Genomic DNA, 15,259 nt, shown 5'->3' on the forward strand with positions numbered 1-15,259 from the left:
TTGTCATAATATATTTAAGTGTAGCTGCCTAGGGTGCGCAGGCCACAGTTAGACTTAACTATTGAGTTAAGTAGAGACACTTTATTGTTCCTGCAGGCCGCTTGTTTGAGACTCCTGCTTTAAAGTACAAAAAAACTAGTGGTGAAACAAAGCCTAACAATGCAATAATAGTTTTTTTCCTTGTCCGATAAAATAATGGACAAGGATACTGATAGGTGAAAAAATGATGTGAATAGTGGTTTTATTCAATGTATGCATTTCCCAAAAAATGCACACACTGCTCACAATGGAAGTCTCTTGACTCTCACAGATAAAACTCAAGTGATGTTTTTTTTGGCTCTTTACTGTAGTAAGTCCTTTTTGTGACTATGTCTATCCCTGCAAAGTAAATCTGTCTCTTACTAGCCTCGAGAGGTCGGAGGTCAAATGTCACAGTGCTTTGTGTGTTTGCAGCTGCCAGGGAGGTACAACTGCAGCCATTACTTCCTGGCCAGTACTGCAGCAAGCAAAGATAATCGTACTTATCAGCTCTGCCCACCCAGATAGACCTGAACATATGTTTACGTATGTGTGTGTGTTTTTGGGGAGTGTTATTTGCAGCATGATTTCTAGGACCACTGGCAGGAGCAGTCGGTGGGCTCTTGAATGGCGTAGCTGACCCAGGTGGAGTTGCCGCTGCAATAGAGCTGCACAGAGCGCCGCTGCAGCCCCATCTCTCGGCAACACTTGCAGAAGCGAGCGTATGTGTTGATGTTGTAGTTGTAGATGCTGGCAGACGGACACTTCCCGTCACATGAAACAATGTTCACCTGCAGGGCAGAGACAAGTACCGTTTCAAATGCTGTGAAGAAAATAATTGGCGCTCACTGTCACTGGCTATAAGAAGTTTAACACCATCCACTATTGCTATCCATGTACTGTATACACTATGTCAAAAAAAATGTTGGTGGCAGGCCACATAAAAAAAATGAACGTATGCTAAACAGAGTTATTGCATGAATTATTCACTTTTTTTTTTAAACTTGCTGTAGTTTGAGTAAAACAAGAAATACAAATTAATATTATCGTTCACAATGGCGTTTTAATTATTTTTAATGCAATTGTTGAAACAGCAGTCTGAGGAATACAGACCTGTATAACATACATTATAGTGATTCATTGCTGCATTTGAAAATTAGATCATTTATTGATTACCGTATTTTCCGCACTATTAGCCGCACCTAAAAACCACAAATTTTCTCAAAAGCTGACAGTGCGCCTTTTAACCCGGTGCGCTTTATATATGGATTAATATTAAGATTCATTTTCATAAAGTTTAGGTCTCGCAACTTCGGTAAACAGCCGCCATCTTTTTTCCCGGTAGAACAGGAAGCGCTTCTTCTTCTACGCAAGCAACCGCCAAGGTAAGCACCCGCCCCCATAGAACAGGAAGCGCTTCTTCTTCTACTGTAAGCAACCACCCGCCCGCGTAGAAGAAGAAAAAGCGCGCGGATATCACCGTACGTTTCATTTCCTTTGTGTGTTTACATCTGTAAAGACCACAAAATGGCTCCTACAAAGCGACAAGGATCCGGTTCATGAAAAGACGCAATCTCTCCATCCGCACACGGATTACTATTTCACAGCAACTGATATTCCTGTGAACCGCACTGTGGATACAACGGGAGCACGTACGGTGAATATTCGCACCACAGGGAATGAGAAGTCATCCTTCACTGTGGTTCTAGCTTGCCATGCTAATGGCCAGAAACTTCCACCCATGGTGATATTCAAAAGGAAGACCTTGCCAAAAGAGACCTTTCCAGCCGGCGTCATCATAAAAGCTAACTCGAAGGGATGGATGAAGAAAAGATGAGCGAGTGGTTAAGGTAAGTTTAAGTTTACGCGAAGAGGCCGGGTGGCTTTTTTCACGCAGCTCTGTCCATGTTGATATACGTATGTTTGTGATTGCACATTTGCGTACATTTTGGGAGTGAACAGAGTTGTTAGAACGCTGGTTTTTAATATATTATTAAAGTTTGACTGACCTATCTGACTGTTTTTTTGACATTCCTTTAGCGCAGTTAGATGCGGCTTACAACACCGGGCGGCTTATAGGTGGACAAAGTTTTGAAATATGCCGTTCATTGAAGGCGCGGCTTTTAACCCAGGGCGCCTTATGGTGCGGAAAATACGGTACTACTGTTTTCACAGCAAACTATCAAAACTATATTGGTAACCATTGACTCGACAGTCAAAAACTAATAATTGCTTGTATTCCGACATGTGAATTTTTCCCGGAAAAAAACGGTGGTCAACCAAACTAAGATGGCTGTTGTGCAGCGAGCAGTGCGCTCAAATCTTCCTGCAGAAAATCTAACTATGCAATGGAATAGATCCCTATACTTGATCAAAAAAAAGTTTTTCCAGGGATAGCTAGTAATATCCATCGGTCGAGTTTGCAGACATATTGAATAATCTTGTGCTCCAATGTCATTCTACACGATAAAACAAACAACAAAGTTGGAAAAGCATGGAGGTCTGTAACTTCTTCGTGTGTGGCTGTGTCAGGGAAATTGGCCCAGGGACCGTAGCGTGGTTTTATCGGCCCCCGGCAGTTTTAAACTTTAAAAAAGTATGAAAATGAATTCAATATTAATAAATATACATAGATGTCACACTGATTTGCTAATTTGTCACCTGTAACACAAAGCTAAGATGTTTTGTGCAGATAGATTAGCATATATTGATCTAAAATTGATTGGTTTTAGCATTCTTTAATGTGAAAATAAATCAAAGTGTTTCCCAGCGTCCTTTAATGTTCCTGTTTGCTGGAATAAATTGGGATCCCACTGACTCAGCATGATGACTTAATATGATAGGATGAATAGTTCAGTTTTATTGTTATTTATTTTTCAAATTAAATTGATTACCAGAGGAGTGAGTGAGTGAGTGAGTGACCCACACATGAAACATACCGGCCGGTTACTGCGACAGTCATTCTTCCTGATCGTCATCCTGACTGTCACCTTCTGACAGGGTTTGCCGTCTTCTTTGCCTGATTACAAACCAAATAAAAATAATTCAACAAGAACAGAATAGAAGAACCTCTGTAGAAACACAGCAAACACAGGGAAGATGCAGCGGGTCACAAAGACGAATTAAGAGGAAAGAGAAGCACTGACATCCGTCATGCACAAGCGATTGGTCAAAGCATAAGTCAAGAGGGGAGGTCGAAAACATAAAAAAAAAATAGTCAGGATCCTGACGCCAATGAAAAATATTCAGACGATTCCATAAAATACAAACAAGTGCTGGTTGATAAAACCTGCCTCTGGAGGATCTTAACATCTCAATGTTAGGCTATCATTATGTCAATTTCATCAGGTTAAGATTAGCTGTCACATATATCCGCCAATTTCTGTGTCCAAAAGCAGAGGTGTGAAACTACTATTGTACACGCAAACCAGAGAACCATCACATACAGTATGCACAAGGCTGCTTCACTGATGATGACACAGCGAGAGTGCTGAAAGTACTGAATGTGCTTAGAAAGCAGACTGCTCACCCTAGAGGAGGGCTATTCAATTGGTGGTTCAGTTCAAAACTTCGGGACAAACATTTTCGCAGCAATATCCTAAAAATACAAGAGTGCTCCCGTCATACTTGCCAACCCTCCCGAATTTTACGGGAGACTCCCGAATTTCAGTGCCTCTCCCGAAAATCTCCCGGGACAACCATTCTCCCGAATTTCTCCCGATTTCCAGCCGGACTTAAGGCACGCCCTCTCCAGGTCCGTGAGGACAGCCTGTCGTCACGTCCGCTTGGCCAACCAAAAAGTAACCACAGAACACTAGTGTTCTGTGGTTACTTTTTAGTTGGCCAACGGTTTACGTTGTATTGCGCACCATGACAGCAAGTGTGGGAGTCGGTTCTGAAGTATGAAGTAAAGAGACGTAACTTCATCACCTCGCCTGGTTATTGACTCCAACCCAGAATATTACACTGCCCATACCTATGCTCCTTCAAATGCTGTGCTCCTGGCTGCAAAGCATTGCACTTTCAAATACAACAATGAGTAGAGAGGAGTGTTATGTGTGTGTATATGTGTAAATAAATGAACACTGAAATTCAAGTATTTATCTTATTTATATGTATATATATATATATATAATAAAATACATATATATATATATATATATATATATATATATATATATATATATATATATATATATATATATATATATATATATATATATATATATATATATAGCTAGAATTCACTGAAAGTCAAGTATTTATTTTATTTATATATATATATATATATATATATATATATATATCAGTGACGTGCGGTCACTAGAGGCAGGTGAGGCGGGGCCTCACCTGCCATCATGGAAAGAAAAAAAATGTAAAAAGAAAAAAAATTAATTAAATTGTTATATGTATCCAGTGATTATACTATAAAGTTATTTTCCATTTAACTTCACCAGTTTTAGATTATTTTTATTCAAAATCGCTGAATTTTCACATTTGCCGTTCAAATACTGAGAAGAGACAGCAGCCAGTTGAGGCACGTCACTCAGTTGTGCCTCACCATGGATTGCGGACTCGGCTAACTGCTGGCCTGCTGTGCAGTGAGACCGTATTGCTATATGAATTATATTATACATTTCCATAGTTTAGTTAGCTGAGGTATATAATGTACAGTGTATTTTGTCAACAACTGTATGTGTGTAACGTATTTCTTGTGCTGAGCAATCATAAAACTGCTGCGAAGACGCACTGTGTGAGGCTCGCATAATCCCGCCTCCTGGTGCCGGTTATTGCACCTCCGCCGCAGACTTCACCCCCCGACGGGAGCGCCACACCAAACAAAGCCCACACCCAAACCCTCCACGTGCAAGACCAAATCCACCCAAAAAAAGTCACTTAACAAGAAGCCAAAAAGTGCAAAAACAACATTGCTCGCGCCGGAGGAGCCGTGAACGACTGCATGGACACAACATTAGGTACACCTGCAGACTGCAGTACGGATTTCATATTTCATTCATTCACAACTCCTCCAACACGAACACCACTGTTTCCGCACTTACAGGTAAAAGCCAGTAAATTAGAATATTTTGAAAAACTTGATTTATTTCAGTAATTGCATTCAAAAGGTGTAACTTGTACATTATATTTATTCATTGCACACAGACTGATGCATTCAAATGTTTATTTCATTTAATTTTGATGATTTGAAGTGGCAACAAATGAAAATCCAAAATTCCGTGTGTCACAAAATTAGAATATTACTTAAGGCTAATACAAAAAAGGGATTTTTAGAAATGTTGGCCAACTGAAAAGTATGAAAATGAAAAATATGAGCATGTACAATACTCAATACTTGGTTGGAGCTCCTTTTGCCTCAATTACTGCGTTAATGCGGCGTGGCATGGAGTCGATGAGTTTCTGGCACTGCTCAGGTGTTATGAGAGCCCAGGTTGCTCTGATAGTGGCCTTCAACTCTTCTGCGTTTTTGGGCCTGGCATTCTGCATCTTCCTTTTCACAATACCCCACAGATTTTCTATGGGGCTAAGGTCAGGGGAGTTGGCGGGCCAATTTAGAACAGAAATACCATGGTCCGTAAACCAGGCACGGGTAGATTTTGCGCTGTGTGCAGGCGCCAAGTCCTGTTGGAACTTGAAATCTCCATCTCCATAGAGCAGGTCAGCAGCAGGAAGCATGAAGTGCTCTAAAACTTGCTGGTAGACGGCTGCGTTGACCCTGGATCTCAGGAAACAGAGTGGACCGACACCAGCAGATGACATGGCACCCCAAACCATCACTGATGGTGGAAACTTTACACTAGACTTCAGGCAACGTGGATCCTGTGCCTCTCCTGTCTTCCTCCAGACTCTGGGACCTCGATTTCCAAAGGAAATGCAAAATTTGCTTTCGTCAGAAAACATGACTTTGGACCACTCAGCAGCAGTCCAGCTCTTTTTTTCCTTAGCCCAGGTGAGACGCTTTTCGCGCTGTTTCTTGGTCAACAGTGGCTTGACACGAGGTATGCGGCAGTTGAAACCCATGTCTTTCAAGCGTCTCTTGGTGGTGGATCTTGAAGCACTGACTCCAGCAGCTGTCCACTCCTTCTGAATCTCCCCCACATTTTTGAATGGGTTTTTTTTCACAATCTTGACCAGGGCGCGGTGATCCCTATCGCTTGTACACTTTTTCTGACCACAGTTTTTCCTTCCCTTTGCCTCTCCATTAATGTGTTTGGACACAGAGCTCTGAGAACAGCCAGCCTCTTCAGCAATAACCTTTTGTGTCTTTCCCTCCTTGTGCAATGTGTCGATGGTTGCCTTTTGGACAGCTGTCAAATCTGAAGTCTTCCCCATGTTTGTGTAGGCTTCAGAACTGGACTGAGAGACCATTTAAAGCCCTTTGCAGGTGTTTTGAGTTAATCAGCTGATTAGTTTGTGGCACCAGGTGTCTTCAAAATTTAACCCTTACACAATATTCTAATTTTGTGACACACGGAATTTTGGATTTTCATTTGTTGCCACTTCAAATCATCAAAATTAAATGAAATAAACATTTGAATGCATCAGTCTGTGTGCAATGAATAAATATAATGTACAAGTTACACCTTTTGAATGCAATTACTGAAATAAATCAAGTTTTTCAAAATATTCTAATTTACTGGCTTTTACCTGTATAAGTAAAGGTAAGACCATAATAATTAAATGTGCTTTTTTGTGTGCTACAGTTTGTATGTGTAAAGTTAAAGTTAAGTTAAAGTACCAATGATCGTCACACACACTAGGTGTGGTGAAATTTGTCCTCTGCATTTGACCCATCCCTTGATCACCCTCTGGGAGGTGAGGGGAGCAGTGGGCAGCAGCAGCGCCGCGCCTGGGAATAATTTTTGGTGATTTAACCCCCAATTCCAACCCTTGATGCTGAGTGCCAAGCAGGGAAGAATGCAGGTATGAGCTTTTAAACAAAACCCGTTAACTGCTGCCAATCAAATGGTGAATAAGATACTCTTTAGGGTTCATATGTTTGTAAATCTGACTGTGATGAAGTCAGTGCCTCACCAGCCATCAACCTCACCGCACGTCACTGAGATATATATATATATATATATATATATATATATATATATATATATATATATATATATATATATATAAGAAATACTTGAATTTCAGTGAATTCTAGCTATAAATATACTCCTCCCCCCTTAACTCCGCCCCCCGGCCCCAACAAAGGTGTTGCTGTAGCTTGTTTACTTCAAATGCAGTCAGTTGTCATTTGTTCACATTCTTTAGTTATAGGATATGATAGGATAGACTTTTATTTATACCACAATGGGCCAATTATGTGGTTGCACTGCAGATTTTTACATACGGTAACAAAAGTAAAACATAATGAAAATATAAAAATTAGTAATAAATAATGAATACATATTGCACACTAACAATTGCATTATGTATAGATAAATTATAAAACAAAAACACCATCTTAACAACCGTATTGCACACTAAGAAAGATTCTAGTTTAGGTCCTCTCTTTTTTTATTATTTGGTATATTCAACTGGTAGACCGCGAGTTGTGAGAGATTCACATTTTTGCAGCTGCCATAGAAATGATCTTTTACTAGCTTTTTTGCAAAACAGCAGAACGCTCCTGTAACTGACAAAACAAAAAGACCAAAATAATATGTCTACTGTAGAGGACGCTGGTTCTCTAAGACTAATAGTGAAGAGGGATGTCCGCCCCATGGTTTTTAGCTGGAAATATGGCCCCCCAAAAAATGTTGTTGAATATCCCCGGTCTAGAGGCCTGCGGCTGATCATTTCTGCACTTTCAAAAGCTGAATCAAATGTCAAATCATGTCATGTGCTGCTTAAATAGTTGCTGTGAGCAAAACAAATTGGTGCTGATTGAAAGAGAACATCCAAAAACTAAGGGTAAAGGGTGAATTATGTTTGTGCGGTTACAAAAACCTTATCACCACAGCTTTAGCGTTATTAGTAGAGGTTTTTGATACAAACCACATGGGCAGTTGCCTAGGCGGAATTCTCTGAGAGGCATAGCAAGAATGAGGGGGGAAAAAAACAGTAGAATGTGTGTGTCAGATGGGCACACAGGCGGGATACCGGCGCCCCCTATACACCTTACTTGGAGTGGATAAAACCAAACTGAGTAGGCCGTCTCAGCCTTCGGTTTAAATGGAAGGTAAAAAGGTAAAGTACAAAAAATTATTACACATAAAACACATTTTGTTAATATCGCATAATATTGAAACAAATAAAACAAATGTTTTTTTGCTGTTAAAATGTAAAACAAAACAACATTTTTTTTTTGTTTTTTTACTTTTATTTACCCAGGAAAGTCCCATTGAGATTTAAAATCTCTTTAGCAAGAGAGTCCTGCCACAAACCAGTGTGAGAGGTACTAGGAGCAAGGTGGCTAAAGTGTCTTAAGATGGATTAGTACCAGAAACTCTCAAGTAACTTGTAAATGTTAGTTTAGCTTTGACTGCTAGTTGAGGTGTCAGGGCGCCAATAAATGTATTATAATTTATTATAACATTTTTGTTTATATGATTTAGATGTTTGTAGTACTTAAGAGTAGGGTTGTACGGTATACCGATATTAGTATAGCACCGCGATACTAATGAATCCCATTCGGTACTATACCGTCTCTGAAAAGTACCAGTCCACCACCCCCATCGTCGTCAAGTCGTGTCATTGCTGGTTTACGAGCAGACGAGCATGTCCGGTAGCGCACAATTACGGAATACTTACAAACAGACAATGTGTGTAGACAGAAAAGGGAAAACTGGCGCATTTTGGCTTAAAAATGAACGATAAAGGTGAAGTTATAACACTGAAACGCCCACCGGAAGAGGTGTTTTAAGACATGACTAGCGAGCTAGCGGAGAACAACCATTCGCAGTCGGCAGTGTTTTAGCTACTTCTAAATCACTAATCCTCGCCTCCATGGCGAAAAAATAAAGTAAGTTTCTTACAAGTATCATCCCTGCAGGACGAGGAATAGCTAAACATATTTCACTACACACCGTAGCTCACCGGCGTCAAAATGTAAACAAACGCCATTGGTGGACCTACACCTAACATCCTCTGTAAGGATACCAAGTACAGGAACGTATCTAGTCGATACTACTATGATTAGGTCAATATTTTTTGGCACCACAACATCTTCTTTCGTTTTTTTTAAATGTATAAACTCAGGAAATATGTCTCTGGACACATGAAGACTTTGAATATGACCAATGTATGATCCTGTAACGACTTGGTATCAAATTGATACCCAAATTTGTGGTATCATTCAAAACTAATGTAAAGCATCCAAACAATAGAAGAATACATGATTATTACATTTTAACAGAAGTGTAGATAGAACATGTTAAAAGAGAAAGTAAGCAGATATTAACAGTAAATGAACAAGTAGATTAATGATTCATTTTCTACCACTTGTCCTTAATAATTTTGACAAAATAATAGAATGGAAAATGACACAATAAGTTTGTCATGTCTGTGTAATCATCATGTTTTGTTTTAAGTCATGTTTTGTTTAGTTTCTGGCTTTTCACTCCCTTGTCTTGTCACCATAGTTACCCATTAGTTTTCACCTGTCACGTCACGCACCTGTTTCACGTCTTGAGTCACGCACCTGTTTTCGTTAATCATGTCTGTAGTATTTAAGTTCAGTGTTTTTCAGTTTGCCTTGCTGACGACCACACCCCATATATGCTTCTGCACACCCTTATGATCCTTGCTGCTCTTTTTTCATGCCGGTTCCATGCCAAGTAAGTTTTTGTTTATCAAGCCACAGTTTATGTTTTGTTTAATTGTTCATAGTTTCCGCCACTGTGCGCGCTTTGGTTTGATCCTTTTTTTGTAGTTGTAGTGTTTCAATAAATCATGTACCTTCATTCCCGTCTCGCCCGTGCCAACTTTCCGTTGCACCCCGGAAAAGCACACTCTCAAGATCAAGTCATGACAAAGTTACTGCATACGTCAGCAGACTAAATTAGGAGCCTTTGTTTGCTTACTTACTAATAAAAGACAAGTTGTCATTTATATTCACTATTTTATTTAAGGACAAACTTGCAATAAGAAACATATGTTTAAGGCACCGTAAGATTTTTTGTTAAAATAAAGCCAATAATGCAATTTTTTGTAGTCCCCTTTATTTAGAAAAGTATCGAAATAATTTTGGTACCGGTACCAAAATATTGGTATCGGGACAACACTACTTAAGAGTTCAGTAGCACTACTGCTCTACATCATACGATTTACTAATAAGTTGATTAAATCTTCAATCTGTAAAAAAGTTACAGAAGTTACTGAATATTTTCACTCTGAGAAATATAAATATATGAATTGATGGATCGAAAATACTTTATGATACAGCTCTTCTATAGGATCTCATTCAATTGTGCAAGTGTATGTAATTGTTGAGTGCATGTGAGCGTCAGGTGGTTCTATTTTCCATTCAGATATTTCAATCCTGAGTGATGAGGTTTAAATATAACTGCAGCCGTCAGGCAGCCACAGAATCAACTCAATAGATCCCTTTGTTGTCAGAGACAGGCGGCACAGCCGGGTTTCAAGTTACGTGGGAGTCGGTGGGACCTGAGCTCCCACGATGAGGTGGTCTGTCCCATCATATTTCTTTCAAAGTAATGGCCTTATTCATGTGCACACCCTGAAAATTGTACAAGCTCCGTTATAAATAGGGATGTTCCAATCAGGGTTTTTATACTGCTGATTCCAATACGATCATCCATGAGTGAGATTGGCTGATACCAATACTGAGCACAGTTATTAACTGCACATTTTTCAATGTATTCATGGTGGATGCTATTGACAGTTTAACAATTGCAACACGATATGTCATTTGTATATTTTAAAATTCTTTGAGCCAAACAACGTCAATGTTACACAATAAGTAAACAAAAGCAAAAACTACCATTTACTACGCATTTAGATCTTTTAGTTTTTGCCCTTTAAGTCCGCTTGTGTCCAGGGACTTATTCCTTGAGTTTGGAAACATGAACAAAAAAATGATTTTGAGAAAAGAAAAATATCTACTATATCATTTTAGTATCGATCACAAACTTATACTAACCTTGGTATTGACACCACCAATTTGTGATCGATTTGCCCACCTCTCATGTGTCGTGTACCGATTGCGACAATGCTGACAATCCAACAGTTGTTACAATATCATCTCTCTTAACTCTTATTAATTTAGTGGTTTGCTTAGCTATAGCATGCCTTCTCCTAGCTGTGTAACATGTTTAGCCTCAACCTCTAGTGATAATGTAACGATACTTAAGATACTAAGAAATGCAGTTTGCTTGCCATAATGGAGGTAAATATTATAGGCTTGCAGGAGCAGCTCCACACGCCACATAATTTACTGCTTGCTAAAAATAAATACAAGGTCAGCCAGAGGGGATTGGCGTATGTGATCGGCATTAAAAGGCATTAATCGGCAATGATGATCCCACACATTTACACGAATGTCGTCCGATACCGATCGGTGTCCGATCGATCGGCACATCCCTAGTTATAACTCAAAGCCTGGAAACATCATAATTATTCAATTTGTTGTACTAATTATAATTACGCAAAGTGCATGCGATTTTTTTCCGCAGCCAGGCTTGAACCCTATTCTACCCTATGGATCCAAAGCTTAAAGCTCTACAGATTGAGTTACTGCTGTCGTATGATTTACACACAATGATTTATATATAATAAGGGAGTACTGAGGTTTAGACTTCTGGATAGTCAATGAAGACTTCAAGAACGTTGCTTGTTTTATTGTAATGAAACATCAATGCAAGAGAATAACCAAAGCTCAGGATGTATGAATGATGAGAGTCACTCCTAAGATTGTTTACTGTCAGTATTAGCATAGCATCTTAAGCTCTCTGCAGCGGTGGAAGAAAACAAGCAGCATGCAAATCTTATACAGCCACTACTGGATAATACACACAAACAGCACACACACCACTATCATCTGTTGAAACATGCAGACATCTAAGCCCGACTACTGGGCTTCTACCAACAGCACATTGTTGGCAATCAACAATGCACTGCCCAGACAGTGCTAAATGTGAAGAGCGTGTAGATTTTGTATACAGATCTGCAAGGAAGGCAGGGTATAAATGGAGTACTCAAAATTGGGATTTCTTTTCTAGGCCTAAAATGGAAGCCCACCTCAGTTCAACCAGGTATAAAATATTCTGCGAGAAAGTCATACATAAAAATACAAAATAGTATACTGAGGAAGGGAGTACATTGTTGAATTTCAACAATAGCACCGGCAATTATAGTGGTTTGGGTACCTCTTTCACAGTTTGTGTTTAATGTGGGAGTCAGGGAGCTAACAGAGAAAGGGAACAGAGGGAATCCAGTACCTGGTGGGATTGGTACATGATGGTAAGCCACATACATGTTTTCAGAGTTGTGGTTGCAAGTTGACATGCACTCGTTGAGAGCATGAATGTTATTACAATGAGAATTGAAAACCGGTTCTTGTTGAGATCCCGTTAGCGCCTCATTTATAAAAGTCTATCCTATCCTAAAACTTGCTAATATTAACTGTAAACATGAAATTAATGTTTCTAATACAACACATTGTAATATTTTATGAAGTAATATAATAATAATGTACAGCATTTAACTTCGGGAGCCGACTGCAGTATTTCCTGCGAGCGGCTTCTCCGTCAAACACACCATCAGCAGCTTCTCCATATTTCAATAGATCAATGTTGGCAGTTTAGATATTATTTTAACGTTCATGGCTGTTGTTATCAACTCACAGCTTCAGTATGGTGCAGACTAGCCATTCTACGCTCTAATTCTCCGCTGAGTTGGCTACACACTTTGTCATGATTAGATTATTTATTTCTTTAATTCAATGAATATCATCCGCTTCTTATTACCAGCACTCACCTTTGCACTTACTAACTTAATACCTACGATTTGAAAAACAAATGTATGTTTTGCTAGCTATAAGCTAATGCTAGCAGGTAAGACAACAAATTTTTTGTTGGGAGGCTCGTAAACCAAGTTTTTGCTCGCAACCTGAAGCATGACAAATAGCTGAGAGATAGCTTGTATCCCAAAAAACTCGTAAGCTTGGGCCCTCGTATCCCAAAGGTACCACTGTGATTAAAAAACACTGGTCTAATCTATTCATTCCAAAGACACCGACGTGTCCAAGTTTCAGATGCCAACCTGTAGATATTAGGTGAATTTGAAGAATTTGGACTTAAAGGTCATTATATTTTCTATATAGAGCTAAATTAAAATTGTAAGTAATTCAAGGACACCCTACACTCCAAAACATATCTTTATACTGTCTTTTTAATAAACACATTTGCTTGGCTTTGTTTTTATACTGGCTATCCTAATGCAACCCTCCCATTAGTTTTGGCTGGGACCAGCACTGGACAGCTCAAATGATTGGGTGTTTGGGTGCGTGAAGCGGCATATACTATTACAACGACATCCTTTTTACGTGCTTGAATTTATTTGTGTGTGAGCGAGTCTGCCGTGGGTTTTGACTTTGTGGACTATTTTGGAGTCTTTCGATTCCTTTTTTATAATACAAACGTTTGTAAAAGAGGGAAGTAATCATACAGTTTGTCACTGCAGTGGCGATTGCATTACAACTGTCATTTAATGACTTGGCCTGCGCTTTCTGCATGTGTTACCATATTTAGGTGAATACTGGAGCATGTATGTAAAATGTTGATCCTGTGTGTCTTCGAGAAACGTTTACAATCAAAATAAAAATACATTCAGACTTGTGCCTGTGTAGTTGTCGGACATCCTGTCACTGGAAAGCACATTGACAATACTCACTAATGAGAATAATTGGAAGGCAATTGCGAGAGCAAAACAAGCAGCAATTATGACATTGTGCTGATGAATTTAACTACAAACTGATTGGACATTTTGGAGGCATGTTGGTTGGCAGGTGAGTGTCAGCTGTGGCTCAAAGCTCGACAGTAACTACTACAGCTGTGCGATGCTCACGTCACATACTCACATGTTTTGCAACATCCGTCCATGTAACTTACGACGCTCCCTCCGATCTGGGTGAAAAAGAGAGCCAAAAGTATGGCGATTATTCACATCTCTAATTATACTGTTGATCATTTAAAATATACAGTGGGAACAATAACAATGTGATCCCTTTCGAATTTGTAAGTTAACCGTCTTATAAAGGCACATTAAGATACTGGAGTAGGTCTGCAGTTCTTTGGACCTAAATACTACAAAAGAGGGAGCGGAAACTTCCAGCTGTCTCAAAATTGTCAGGATTCAGAGCAGGGGTGTCCAAACTTTTTGACTTGAGGTCCACATTGGGCTAAAAAAAATGTGGCCGGTGGCCTGCATGCAAAGTAACAACACACACACACACACACATATATATATATATATATATATATATATATATATATATATATATATATATATATATATATATATATATATATATATATATATATATATATATATATACATACACAAATACAAATACATATATATCTATACATACATATATACACATACATATGTATATATACACACATATATATATATATATATATGTATACATACAACATGTATACATATATTATTATACATATGTATATATGTACGCATACATATATATATATATATATATATATATATATATATATATATATATATATATATATATATATATATATATATATATATATATATATATATATATACAGGACAAAAGTTTGGACACACCTTCTCATTCAATGGGTTTTCTTTATTTTCATGACTATTTACATTGTAGATTGCCACTGAAGGCATCAAAACTATGAATGAACACATGTGGAGTTATGTACTTAACAATAACAGGTGAAATAAAAGGTGGCTATTTTGAAGAAACTAGAATCAAACTGAAAACATGTTTTATATTCTAGTTTATTCAAAATAGCCACCTTTTGCTCTGATTACTACTTTGCACACTCTTGGCATTCTCTCGATGAGCTTCAAGAGGTAGTCACCTGAAATGGTTTTCACTTAGTTTCACATAGTTTTGATGCCTTCAGTGACAATGTACAATTTATTGAAATGAGAAGCTGTGTCCAAACTTTTATACATATATATATATATATATATATATATATATATATATATATATATATATATATATATATATATATATATATATTTATTTATATTTATATTT

General features: G+C 38.4%; 1 protein-coding gene across 4 annotated transcripts in view; it reads right to left on the reverse strand.

Moving 5' to 3' along the window:
* Positions 1-224: 224 nt before the first annotated feature.
* otog (otogelin) overlaps positions 225-15,259 on the reverse strand; it is a 143,086-nt gene continuing 128,051 nt past the window's right edge. For 3 of the 4 annotated variants that reach the window (XM_061975031.2, XM_061975030.2, XM_061975032.2), the window contains 3 exons: positions 14,075-14,120; positions 2,958-3,037; positions 225-809 (listed from right to left, as the gene is read on the reverse strand). In XM_061975031.2, the coding sequence (XP_061831015.1) occupies positions 609-809; positions 2,958-3,037; positions 14,075-14,120 (327 nt within the window). In that variant the 3' untranslated portion in view covers positions 225-608. Of the gene's footprint in view, positions 810-2,957; positions 3,038-14,074; positions 14,121-15,259 lie in introns of those variants that run through there. The other variant, XR_009816807.1, reaches the window with a different exon arrangement.

Source organism: Nerophis lumbriciformis, linkage group LG15 (assembly GCF_033978685.3).
Source record: "Nerophis lumbriciformis linkage group LG15, RoL_Nlum_v2.1, whole genome shotgun sequence".
Taxonomy (NCBI): Eukaryota; Metazoa; Chordata; class Actinopteri; order Syngnathiformes; family Syngnathidae; genus Nerophis; species Nerophis lumbriciformis.